We start from the raw sequence: 13,076 nt of genomic DNA on the forward strand, positions 1-13,076 counted from the left end.
TTTTGTTTTTTTCCCACACAGAAATTACATGCTTCACCTTTGAATGTACATTCCCAGTGGCCTCAATCAAAATTCCAAATCGTTTGGTTAGGCATTACATAAATGGTCGACCTGACACTTGCATTGATGTTTTACGAATGTTTTTACACAATTGGTTCTGCTCGTGTTTTGTGAATAAGGCCCAATGTGTGCAAAGCATAAAGATTTTAAAGTATGAGTGTCATAGGCCCTTCACTGCTGTCGAAGCTTTGAACCAGTCGCCTTAAGCCAGGGATCTCCAACTCTGCTCCTGGAGAGCTTCATCCTGCAGATGTTAGTTCCAAAACACCTGCCTGTAATTATCAAGTAACTCTGAATACCTTGTTTAACTAGTTCAGGTGTGTTTGATTGGGGTTGAAGTTGAAATCTGTAGGACGATAGCTCTCCAGGAGCAGGGTTGGAGACCCCTGCCTTAAGCTGTGAAACGTTAATGAGCCGACATCGCCGCTACAGCTGTGTCGTAACCGACTCGTCTTGTTCCCAGCTGGAGGAGCTCAAACTGTCACAGGGTCCCACCCAGCCGTGGCACAGATCATCACTGGAGGCCAGGAGCTGGGCACTGGAGGCAGTCAGGCTGGAAGCACAGTGCAGCGGGGGCAGCGAGTAGCTGGGTGGCCGGAGGAGGAGACTGTCCCTGCCGTTTGCCCGTTGAGATGTGGTCTGCATTGGGTTCTGATCTGTCTCTGGTGGTCCCGGTCCCGGTCCCAGTGTGTGCAGGTGCATCTCGCTCTGTGTTACCTTCGACAGCACCTGGGGATCGTGCCAAGATGTTTGCGGTACGCTGTCTGAGATGCTGTATGCGGACTTTTGATCTCCCTTGGTCTCCGCATGTTGGTCCGGGATGTGTCCGTTCATACGAGACATTAGCATTCCCAAGCGTGGCAAAGAGTTTTTCTTGGAACGCGAAAAGCGCTGCAGGCGGCTGCTGGTCCGCACAAATGCAGAGGAGTGGGATATGTTGTTCCTCAAGCCACTGCTTTCCGGTCTGCCTCTGACCGGTCCCGACATGGACTTGAAGAGAGCTGATACGCTGAACTGGGACTCTCGGTTTCTCCTGTAACATTGGGAGAAGGACGTAGATGCTTTAGATCTAGACGACTCTCCCCCATCCCCACATCCGGGTCCTCTGAGCCTATTGTCTTCCTCGCCCTCCTCTTCCTCAGGCTCAGCTGTTTCGTCCTGCTGAGTGGCCTCGCTACTAGACGAGTATGTGCAGCGCGGTGGTTTACGGTTGCCCAGCAGGTCAAGAACCTCGTAGCGGAAGCTGGAGATGTCCTGCTTAAGTTCCTGAATGCAGAGAAATGGAATTCAATTACCGGAGCGTAAACTGCACCACCTAATTACAGGAAATATTCTAACGTTATGACATTATCTTCATGACTTCTGGTTCTTATGGTTTTCCTTGCAGACTTAAGGGGTGATTCATATCTGGAGTTCCATAATCAATCTCTCCTCAAATGTCTGATGTTTAAAATACAGGAGATGATGGCGTCACAAAATAGAAACCAAGCAACCAACAAAATGTCCTGTTGCATACAGGCTGGAAATTGGATTAATGTGGAATTACTTGTTGCTTTGTCATATTATACTAGTGGATAGTTCACTTTACACTTTAAAGGAGACATATTATGCCCCTTTTTACAATATGTAATATAAGTCTCTGGTGTCCCCAGAATGTGTCTGTGAAGTTTCAGCTCAAAATACTCCACAGATCATTTATTATATCATTTTGAAAATGCCTATTTTGAGTGGAAGCAGAGTGTTTTTTGGGCTTGTCTCTTTAAATGCAAATGAGCTGCTGCTCCCCGCCCCCTTTTCCAGAATAGAGCTACGCCATTCGCCGTGGGTATAAACTTACAGATTACGGGCAATAATATTATAATGAGATCCCTTGGCCACGTCACCAAGGGAGCGAAATCAGACGCGCTCGTTTTCTCAGACGCTTGCAGAAAAAGGCTTACCAAAGCAAAGTGACTGGGTTAATCTTTTTCACGTTTCCTTGGTTGGTAGATGCACTGGGGACCTGATTATAGCACTTAAAACCTGGAAAAGTCAGATTTTCATGATATGTTACCTTTAAGGTCCTAAAAGGAAATAGCTATTTAGACTATGAAATTCGTAGCAAGCAAAATGGATTTTATAAGGTGAATATTTCCCACTTCCCACATTTGATTGGATGTGTCATGTTTGAACCCATCTGCGATCGCACCTCAGCCAAACTTTATATTTATAGAAGTTGCTGTATTGCACTTTAAACAGTGTACAGTTAGGCTAATAAACTGTTTTTATTCATATTAACAATTAACAATATTAATATAATCAACATAATAATGACAATGAATATTTATCGAATACTGTTGTCTTTTGTAGCAATTCAGCTTATTTCTTCAGAAGACAGTAGATAATTATGAAATAAGATCATTTGCAGCCCTGAATTCAAATTTAATTTATTCTATACATAATATGTAAACCGTTCATATTGTGTATCTACTCAAAATGATTGATTATTGTATAGTATTCATATCTAAAGTGTGTTTCTACCACATACCAGTCAAACCTGCATGATGGACTTTGCTACATTGGATAAAAATTTACACTTTACGAATACAAATGAGATCATTATGGCCTCTATAAGTGCCTTTATAGAGATTAAGATGACTATAAAATCCTCATACCTTGAAGTTCTCCTCTGTCAACCCTTCGTCTGTTTTGGCGCTGCGGATCATGGCTGCAACATATCGCTTTACCAAGTTTCTGATCACCTCCTAAAAACAGCCACAAACCGGACAAACGTCAATACATTTTTCTTGACATATTACCTTCTGATCTACAAATAACCCTGATTTCCTCTTCAATATGAATCACAAAGGAGGTGATGATATATTCTCGGGTGGGGGTGCGATAGGGTGATGGGCTTTGAATGTGATTGGCATGCGCATATTTTGTGATTCCAGTTTAATAAGAGGTGAAAATCAGTTTTTGGCATATTCATGACATATGTATTAACTGGAGGTGAAAATCTGGATGTGCATTCATTAGCATTTATTTGCATATCCAATAAAGAATGAGCCAGCGGTGGCTCTCAAAACCCACTTACACACAACAACAACAAAACAGCTATTGCAATATCCACTACTGCAGCTCTTGATTGTTGGGGAGAAATATTTGTCTGTAGCAATTATATACAACCTCTCACTCACAACAGACCCTGCTTAAAGGAATCAGTCACCCAAAAATTACAACTCTGTCAATTTATTCATCCCTATTTTTTCACAGAACATAAAAGAAGAGATTTTGAACAATCATCATACAGCTCTTGCCATACAACAACATAATAAGCACAGCTGTCAAGCTCCAAAAAAAAAAAAAGTATCAAAAACGTCACATGACTCAGTATTCCACTACAGTGCTGCGTATGAAATCGCATACATCTATTCATAATAGATGTTCATTACAGTGTTGTGACCTGCACCAGAGGTTGCTGGACTCTGGCCGGCTATGTATTAATGCCTTAGCAATCAGCAGGGGTCCAGTGGTTATAAAGTTCAAAGCAGGACAGGGTGTAATGCAGTTAGAACAAGTAATGAATATGCATTGATAAGCTAATTAACATAATATTTCGTTTCAGTGTGATCATGCACTATTTATTTCAAGCAGCTTTAAAATCCCATCTACATGATTTTTCTCTTTGTAAGCTCCTAGAACTATCATTTACAAAAAGACATGCAAATTATGCAATGTGCAATGCTCTAATAACTCATTAATATGCATGATGCCCATAGGCTAATGTTTGTTTTCTCATTTAAATAAACTGTTGGAATTGTTACCATATTAAAAGCAAGGTTTGAATCCAACAAAATGCTTTAATGACACGGATGCCAAAGTGTGATGTGTTCGGCCAAATGCCATTACCTGGTAGTGCTGGTTCTGAATGAGGTTATCGGCATGCCTTTCCTGAAACAGATAACAACAACAAATTTCAACAGTAAATATGTGGCATGTAATACTTATGATCCAAAGGTGAATAGTTTGAACTATCATAAAGTAGTTCCAGTTACTGTTATTTTAGTATAATTGATATACTAGTATAATTATTGTTAATATTTAGAATTTTTGTTTTTATATTTTCTGTTTTCACTTTTATTTTGAAAGTGTGTTTTGTCATTTTAATTATCTTTCGAATATCTATATGGTTTTTATTAATTTAGTTTTTAATTTATTCGTTTGTTTTATTTATTTTAGCACTTCAAGTTAAACTAAACAAAAATGGAAAAATGTTGGCAAGTAGCTAAATAAAATAATTAAAAAAATAATATCAGTTGCATTTATTTTCTTAAAAACTTTTCTCAACGGTTTTAGTTTTATGATAACATCCCTGAATAGTTCACCAAAAAAAATTAAAACTGTCATCATTTATATACCTTCATATGTTTCCAAACCTGCATGACTGACTTCCATGGAACACAAAATATAGTGTTTGAAGTCAATTTTTTTTATGTATGACAATGAAAAGTATATATAGCTTTGAAAGGTGCATCATAAATGTGGTCCATGTGACTTCTGAAAGCCTTCTGAAACCATATAATAACTTTTCACTTTTAAAAGGCTTCACAGCTTCAGTCCCCATTCATTGTAACTGAATGAAAAAGAGCGACCAGCACATTCTTTTCAAATTTCTCATTTTGTGTTGCATGAAAGAAAGTCATACAGGTTTGAAACAACACGAGGGTGAATAAATGATGAATGAATTTTCATTTTCGCACAAACTGTTCCTCGAAATGACCTGAAACCCTCTGAAAGCATTTGACATGCATATTCTTCACTGCAATGCCAGCTACAAATTCAAAAATAAATGATAGCAGCCTTAGAGTGTTAAACCCCAAACTGTGTGCTCCATGTGCTGTGTGTGGGAGAATGTGGGTGAGCACGCTTGCAGAAACAGTAGAGCCCACCTCACAGTGGAGAGAAGTTCGACTGATCGAAAGATGTCAGGGGAACTGGTATGGTTGAAGCGGGGTTGCCTAGCAACCAACATCGGCCTATAGGGCAACTTGAGGCAGGATGCCAAATAGACAAGCCCTGACAGGTTAAATCCAAACATTATTTAATGGCAGGACATCCATGAAACCATTGAAAATGCAATTTAGGATTTATGAAGGTTTATTAGCATCCTTAATGTTAAAATTATTATTATCATTATCATAATTATTAAAATGTGCAAGATTAATCTTTTTTTGGCTTTAATATATTTTTCAGATGTTAGTAGGCCATTCTGAGAGGTCACACTTTGAAATCGAGGGGTTTCTTTTTGTAAAGTACAGTCAAAAATTGTGAAAATCTTGAATACATGTCAGTGCACATTACGTTTTCTGAAAAAATTGAATAAACGCTTTCTTGTGTAAATTAAGCTTCTTGATGTCTGTGTTGTCACATTTACAATTATTCAGTGAATTTTCGCAAGCAAAAGCCAGTTCATTCAATAAGAATCCATACAAACTGAAATTGTGTATGAGGGTGAAAGATTTCCCAACAGATTTTGCAATGGGCTAAAGCTGATCACGCAGATTCACACCTTAAGGCATAGATGATCCACTCATACATATACGGAAGACAGAAATAACTCTCAATATGGTAGTTGGAGTTTTGTCCTAGAATTAGTCAATTAAGATGCGGTCACATTTATGTTTTTTTCTAAAAAAAAAATTCTAGTTTATTTCTAATAAATGAAGAAAATGACTTGACTGTCTTGGGAACGATTACTCTAAATTAAATCAGTTTCAAACCGAATGACTCGATAATGACTTCATAATAATTGTAATTAAACTTTAAAAAACATTGCAACAAACTGCAATAACGGAACCGCCGGCGCCGCTGATCAGAGTCTATGCACAGAATAATTTACTCAGGGGTAGAGGAGAATCTACAAATATTGTTTGTTTTGATATAAACATTTCGAAATGGACCATATTCATAAAAAGACATTTGGTGTATGTACAATTTGCAACCCGAACATGACCGTCACAACCTCGAACTTCATTCACCACATGTAAAACAGTTTCTTATGGATAATTTGCCTAATATCTAAAGATTACACTTAAAAATAAAGGTGCTTCCAAAGGTTCTTCAAGCGATGCCATAGAAGAACCATTTTTGGTTCCACAAAGAACCATTCAGTCAAAGGTTCTTTAAAGTCTTTATGGAACCATTTAGACAAAAAGGTTCTTCTATGGCATCGTGAAGCACCTTTATTTTTAAGAGTGTATGACGATATTTTGTATATGTAGCTTGTCTTTTATGATTGTCTTTAGATCCCTATTAATTATTAACCCTGTTAATAGGCTAATCATTAATATCACGTTTTGTAGTTTCAATAATAAAAAAAATGTTCGTTTAGAAACTTAGTGCTTTAAACACATAGACTATTTAGTTTAGAATATTCCAGCTGGGATGGTTGTGATTTTTTTTCCCACCAGCACTTTTTTTCCATGGTGACACATCAAGCTTGCCACCTGACATCTCAAAGTCAAAATATTCATGAACTTGTTAAAGGAACTCCAGGTTGGTTGCAATGGTGTTCTGAATCGGTGTTTCTCTCTCTCTCTATTTTTATTTTTTTTTGGCTGTTTAATCATCCACCAGGCTAAAATCTGATTGATTTTTTTTTTTTTTAGAAAATGATTAGCAAACCTTTCTTCAATAAAACACATGCTTCGAGATGTAAATCATGTCCACAACACAAACAAAATATAATACTCAGGATACAGAGTTAACAAAGGACGAGCAGAGTAGCTTGCCTTCACTATTTCTTAAAAAATCACTGTTTATAATGACAATTATGCTGTTTTTGTTTGCTTTTGTCAAAGACTGTGTTACATCATTGAATGAAAGCTATAATGTGCCACCCACGCGCATACAGAATGAAAGCGCACTGTGCATTACCGTGAACTCTCTGAGGTTTTCGTGTTTACACTCGTCCTCATGCCTAGGCTCTCCATGTCCACACAGATGGCAGTGCAGCCACACACACAGGTACCACACAGACTTTGGACTAGGTATGATGTTGAAGGGTGGTGGTAACGTCCCTCCCTCATCAAAGTAGCTCATCCACAGCTTGGTGCGAGCAAATTTCCACTCAATGTCTGCGTGATCCTACAGCAGAGAAACAGACAGCCAGTTGGATGGAGGACAGTGCTGAAAGTGCCAATTGGGATAGTGTCCCAGACTGGCTTTTGTTGCTGCGAAATTCATCATGTGACTGGATGATGTGCGCTTACTCAGAATTGTGTTTACTTGGATAATAGTTCCCATTGTGAGACACATGCAGGGGTGAAAATGCCTCTAAATGCAGCTTATATAAGCACAAAACTAACGTGCTGAAAAATACACAGATATGAGCCCATCTGACTGTAACAAAACTGCTCAAATATGATGGTCTTTTAGTAAGATACTAATGGATTTAATATTCAATACATACACAAAAACATTATGTAATGTAAGAATATTAAACATTTTGAGGGGAATTTACATACAGAAAACATGTATAAACATAAAACTGGACATTATATCATAGACGGGGGTCCTAAAGACCCTCATGATTGTCAGAAATAAAGACCCTTGATATCAAATAATTTGACCTTTTTATGACAAGACATTTGTTGAGGATTAAAAACGTAATGTGGTGCAACTTCCAAAAACTGATTTATGAATAATTGAATAATTCACGATTTTTATTTTTTAAAAATACCTTGAAAAAAAAAACATGTATTTAAAGCTTTTCTGCACACTTTTTATTTGACAGTTACACCACATGACTTTTTTTTTTTTTTTTTTTTAAATATTAAAGTTTTTCAAAACCATAACAACACACAAAGAACAGAAAGAATATTAATAGCTTGGCACACGTTTTAAACAAGATTTTGGTCATGGACACTTATTTTTCATAGCACAATGTTAATTGCACAAATACAATGCAAGTAGCTGTTAGTTTTATCAGTAAGGCACATTATCATATTCCTTATTTTTAAACATTTTAGCCACTTTTCAGTTGGTCGCCCAGCTCAACTTCTTAAATACCATCTTGGCAAGGTTAAGATTAAGACCAAATTAATCCAGCTAAAAACAGCAAACCATTTGAGGCTGGCATAAAATGTTCTTTTTAGCAGGATATTATTTATATCTAGCAAATGTACTTAATTTAAATATGACAGAGCTATTTCAGAACATTTAGCATCTGGTCAAACTCATTGCAAGTAGTTGTTGCTCTGAAATACTGTTTGCAAATTTATTTTTTTAGTGAATTTGGACATTTTTGGCCACATTTAAAGAGGGCATGATTACAACTGATTTTAGACATTAGGTTGCTCTAACACTCTCAAACGTTCTTTCAATACCAAACAATTTAAGTGAAAGTAGTGTAAACTTTACACTATAAAAATAATCATCAGTATCTGATGGCACTTACAGCAATGAGTTGGTAAGAGTTGTTCATCATAGCGATGAGCATGTTCAGCAGCACCACCAGTGAGATGACATTATAAGTGCCGAACATGGTGGCCCCCACAAACTCGGTAAACTCATGACGAGCCTTCACATTGGTAACGTACAGATTCAACAGCCCAAACACAGACCAGAAGAGAGACTGAAGAGTTTCAAATAGCCTGAGAAGTCAAAGAGAGAGAGGGAAATAAAGAAAGACGCAAAGTGAGAATTGTCATATCTCCAGCTTCTCCCAAACAGACATATACACACCGAGTGATGTATATAGGAAAATTAGAATTGAAATTGAACTGAATTGGAATGGTTTTAAGCCATTTTTCCTCAACAGCCTGCAACTTGTAAAAATGACATACTGTTTAAAAAAAAAAAAAAATCAAATACAGCTAAGAAGAAAACAAACTGTAAACTTTTTCAATTATAATTTATTTTAATAATAATGATAATTTACTTATCCCAGTTTACAGTTTTTCTCAATTGCTTTGGCTCAATTCTCGAATGAAATTTTTTTTCCCCGAAACAATAAGTTCAGATCTCTGAACAATTAGCTTCTTGTTCACATCAGATTGGGATTGTTTCGAAAAATGTGCCAAAGCAATTGAGAAAAACTGTAATAAGCATAGACAAACATAAGAACGGCATTTTTCGCTGAATCCATCTGGACACTGTAATTTACTGTAAGTGACCAAATACTTAAGAAAGTAGAATTAAATATTTATTACAGCTAACTTTAAACACAAACTTGACAAACCCTTGTTTGAATGTTTTGACGTTTTTTTTAACACCTTTAAAATGGATGGATGAATGGAAGGATGGATGGATGGATGGATGGTTTCAGAGAATTTGGCAGTACATCCAACCGGCCTCACAACTGCAGACCACGTGTAACCACACCAGCCCAGGACCTAGATAGATAGATAGATATGGACAGACAGACAGACAGACAGACAGACAGACAGAAAGACAGACCGACAGACGATAGATAGATAGATAGATAGATAGATAGATAGATAGATAGATAGATAGATAGATAGAATAGATAGAATGAACAGATAGATAGATAGATAGATAGATAGACATCCAATTCAAATTCATATTTAATTTCATATGGGGAGCAGCCAATTCAATTAAAATTGTTCCTCCTATTATGCACTGAATGAATGAATGTGGAAAAACAGGAAAGAAAAAGTGGATAGTATTTTTTTCCTGACCGTTTTCACTTTGAACAAATCAAATATTAGCCCTCTCAGAAGTAGTTTGGAAATATATTGTTCTCATTGAAATCTCTTCCCATTTCTGAACACATTATTACTGCACAGCCATGAGCAACAGATTCTAATCATTACACAACAGTTGATAGATGCCATGCTGCTCTATAAATTTGTCTTCGTCCTATGAGATCAAGTGATTCTGCAAGGCTCATGCTATGATGTGAAATTTCAGGAAGATCATAACCATTTCCACTCTTGTTTCCTCTCTCATTTCTTTCTCATTTTGACCTCTGCAGGAGGTCAGCATTACGCTGCTTGTGGCATCTGTGGCCACATTATATTCATTGATCAAGTTGACCAAAGTGTCGGTTTGGGTTTTGTAATAGGTGCATCATAGTTCATTTATTTCGATTATTATCAAAGCTACAAGACCTCTGTTACTGCAAAGCCAAGCAGGGAGCTTGACTGTTGAGCTAAGTCATTATCATCTAATGTCTAATGTCCTCAACATGCAGGACGTTTTTACATTTGACTCTAGGAGAACAGAAAATATGTTCAAGCCAAAAAAGCTGAGCTGGTTTGTGGTCTTAGCTGGCCATGGCTGGTTTAAGATGGTCTCTCAGCCTAGTCCAGCTGGTGCTCAGCTAGTTTAACTGCAGACTGACTAGCTGAAAAGTGACCAAAACCCTTCTAAAACCAGCCAACAGACCAGTCTGACCAACTCAGGTTCAGGTCAGGCTCAGAGACCAACTAGATCAGCTTGAACCAGCTGACAAACTACTTTAATGTGGTTAACATTGTTTTTAGCGAGCCCCATTCAGTCTAGACACAAATTTATCTTGGCTTCAGAAAACTCGGAAATTATTTCTCAAGTTGTATGGACCACTGTTATCAGACACTCTTCTGAAAAAAATAAATAAATCTAGTTTCTGGTTTTCTTTAGTGACTTTGCCTGGTCAGGCTGGTCTGTTGACTGATTTTTGCCACTTTTTGCCAAAGCTAAAATAGTTAAATATCCTCTTAGCAAGGCAAGAAGACCTGCTTAAGCAAACCATCTTAGGCTGGTTTAAACTGTTCTTTGTCTATTTGTCATTTTTGGACCTTGACAGCCACTGGTCACCATCTACTTTCAGTTTATGGAAATTAAGTGCGCTTATTTGTATTGAAGGTGCACATGAAGTGTATTTCAAGCTTAAAAGCATATTTAAAAAAAAAAACTGTACTTACAGATAATATAATGTTAATTAAATAAAAGGCCACTTAAATGTACTTAAAGAGAGTATACTTTCATGACTATGTTCCTTAACACACTTAAGTACAGTGTACTTGCTTATAATATCACATCAAAAGTTTTACTTTCAGGTATATTTTAAATAATTGTGTTAATAATCTTTTGTCTTTTTATAGAAGTACACTTATTAATCTTTTTATAGAAGTACACTTATTTTGATGTGTTTACTAACATAAAGCACATGCAAAGTACTTGAATACAATTTTAACTGTAGTGTGTTTTTCGATATTACATTTAAAGTTAATATGTTTTATATTTTACATCTACTAAATTCCAACTTCAGCTATACAAATATGTTTAAATAAGTGCTATGCAAGTTTCAGTAGAAATTTCATTAAAGTATATCCTTGTTTATTATAAATGCTTGTCAGTACATTCAGTAGTACACTTTAACCATATTTGTATGAAAATAAAATGAATTATGAACTTACATGCAGCACTCAAAAGATCAGCTAACTGCTTTTAATATAAATGATGTATTATATAATTATAACTATAATGTATTTTTATTTAATTGCTAGTAACATGCAGTTAAGTGTGTGAAAACATTACATTCAGTTTGCACTTATTCTTTTAAAGTATAAGTACTCTTTTTAAAGGGGCTATATGTAAGATTTTCATGTATTAATCTCTTTTTTATTGCCAATAACAAAACTTTAAAAAAAGACATTCCCTGACTTCCTAGGTAGTCTATGAAAAAAAAGGGATTAATTCAAACTATAGTCTCTAAAGACAGATCTATAGAGTCTATAGTCTCAAATACACTTTTGTATGGCGGGGGGGGACAATTGTAACACACTCAATTCCTCCAGTCAAAAACAAGCTAGAGTGATGACACTTAATCTGCACATGCTCAGTAGGATTCTCTCTCTGCCTGTGAAAAAGGAGCATAATCATTATACCTAAGCAGAAGTTTTTAACAAAATACTGATTTTGAGGTATGAAAGTTACTTTTTGGATGTACAGTACTTTTTCTTCTGCTGTCTAGAGTTTCGATGACTGCGAATTTAAACTTACATACATTTTATCTTATTGATACAACAGCAGTAAAGTCATTACTTTGAGATACAGTGGGTTAATATGACTTATTTTTCAGTGTTACAATTGCCCCCAAACACTGTTGGGGGCAACACCCACAAGGGGGCAATCGTAACACTCTTGACTTCTTGCATTCAATTTAATATTATAGTCCTGTCCTTATTAGTGAAAATATAGCAATTGTATTATTAATTAGTGCACCTATATTTGTTTCTTGTATCAAAAGATGACTAGTGTATTTCAAGTAGTCTGTGAGTTATGAAGGAAAATGTAAAAAAAATTTGCAATTGAATTGTAGTGAACTGTAGAGCTAGTGCAAACATATCCACATCGCTAGGACCAGATGCTGTCATTTTTGTGTGTTTATTTTGTTATTGAGAGGAAAGCGTGCAGCACATATTTACATATTCATCTAAACACTGCTCTCAGGAGTGTGGATGGCGTCTGGATGTTCGCTAACAGTATATCGATGCATAGGTATTTACAACTTCTGTTTACTTTTAAGCAAAGTACGAAAAAGTACGAACTTGGCTGTGAGTATATCGGGGCCTTGAATCATGTTCAAATTACGTGTGCATGCCAAGCGGCAACCTCCCGCTCTCTCTCGTGAAGCCAACACGGAAGTGACTTAAACTGTAATTCATCAACTGGTCGCTAGAGGCTGGCTGCAAAAGGGAGTCAGTCCCATAGACTCCCCATGTTAAAATGCCCAACTTTACAGCAGAAAAAAACGTTTGCAGCCTGGTTCAAAAAATTATTTTGGTCTATATAACTAATTTTGCTGTGATCTAACTGTGAGGGGGGTGAATTTTTTTATAACTCATCCGTTTCAATTATATTAAACTTTAAATTTCTGCATAATTAAGGGCGTGGCCACTTGAGTGACAGGTGGATTGCCGCTGCTGTCACCACCGTCGAGCTAGGTGGGCGTGGTTTCAGCAACCAGCTCCCGCCTCTTTGCCCATTTTCGATTATCCGGGAGTGACGCGCTGCCAAGATGGCGA

The 13,076-nt window shown here is 36.7% G+C and overlaps 1 protein-coding gene across 2 annotated transcripts in view; it reads right to left on the reverse strand.

The window, feature by feature from the left end:
* Positions 1-387: 387 nt before the first annotated feature.
* The window catches only part of LOC107663369 (short transient receptor potential channel 5-like), a 47,644-nt gene continuing 34,955 nt past the window's right edge, over positions 388-13,076 (reverse strand). For both annotated transcript variants that reach the window (XM_016453615.1, XM_016453692.1), the window contains 5 exons: positions 8,501-8,696; positions 6,979-7,188; positions 3,952-3,993; positions 2,715-2,804; positions 388-1,326 (listed from right to left, as the gene is read on the reverse strand). In XM_016453615.1, the coding sequence (XP_016309101.1) occupies positions 487-1,326; positions 2,715-2,804; positions 3,952-3,993; positions 6,979-7,188; positions 8,501-8,696 (1,378 nt within the window). In that variant the 3' untranslated portion in view covers positions 388-486. The remainder of the gene's footprint in view (positions 1,327-2,714; positions 2,805-3,951; positions 3,994-6,978; positions 7,189-8,500; positions 8,697-13,076) is intronic.

Source organism: Sinocyclocheilus anshuiensis, unplaced genomic scaffold (genome assembly GCF_001515605.1).
Source record: "Sinocyclocheilus anshuiensis isolate Anshui unplaced genomic scaffold, SAMN03320099.WGS_v1.1 scaffold25, whole genome shotgun sequence".
Classification (NCBI taxonomy): Eukaryota; Metazoa; Chordata; class Actinopteri; order Cypriniformes; family Cyprinidae; genus Sinocyclocheilus; species Sinocyclocheilus anshuiensis.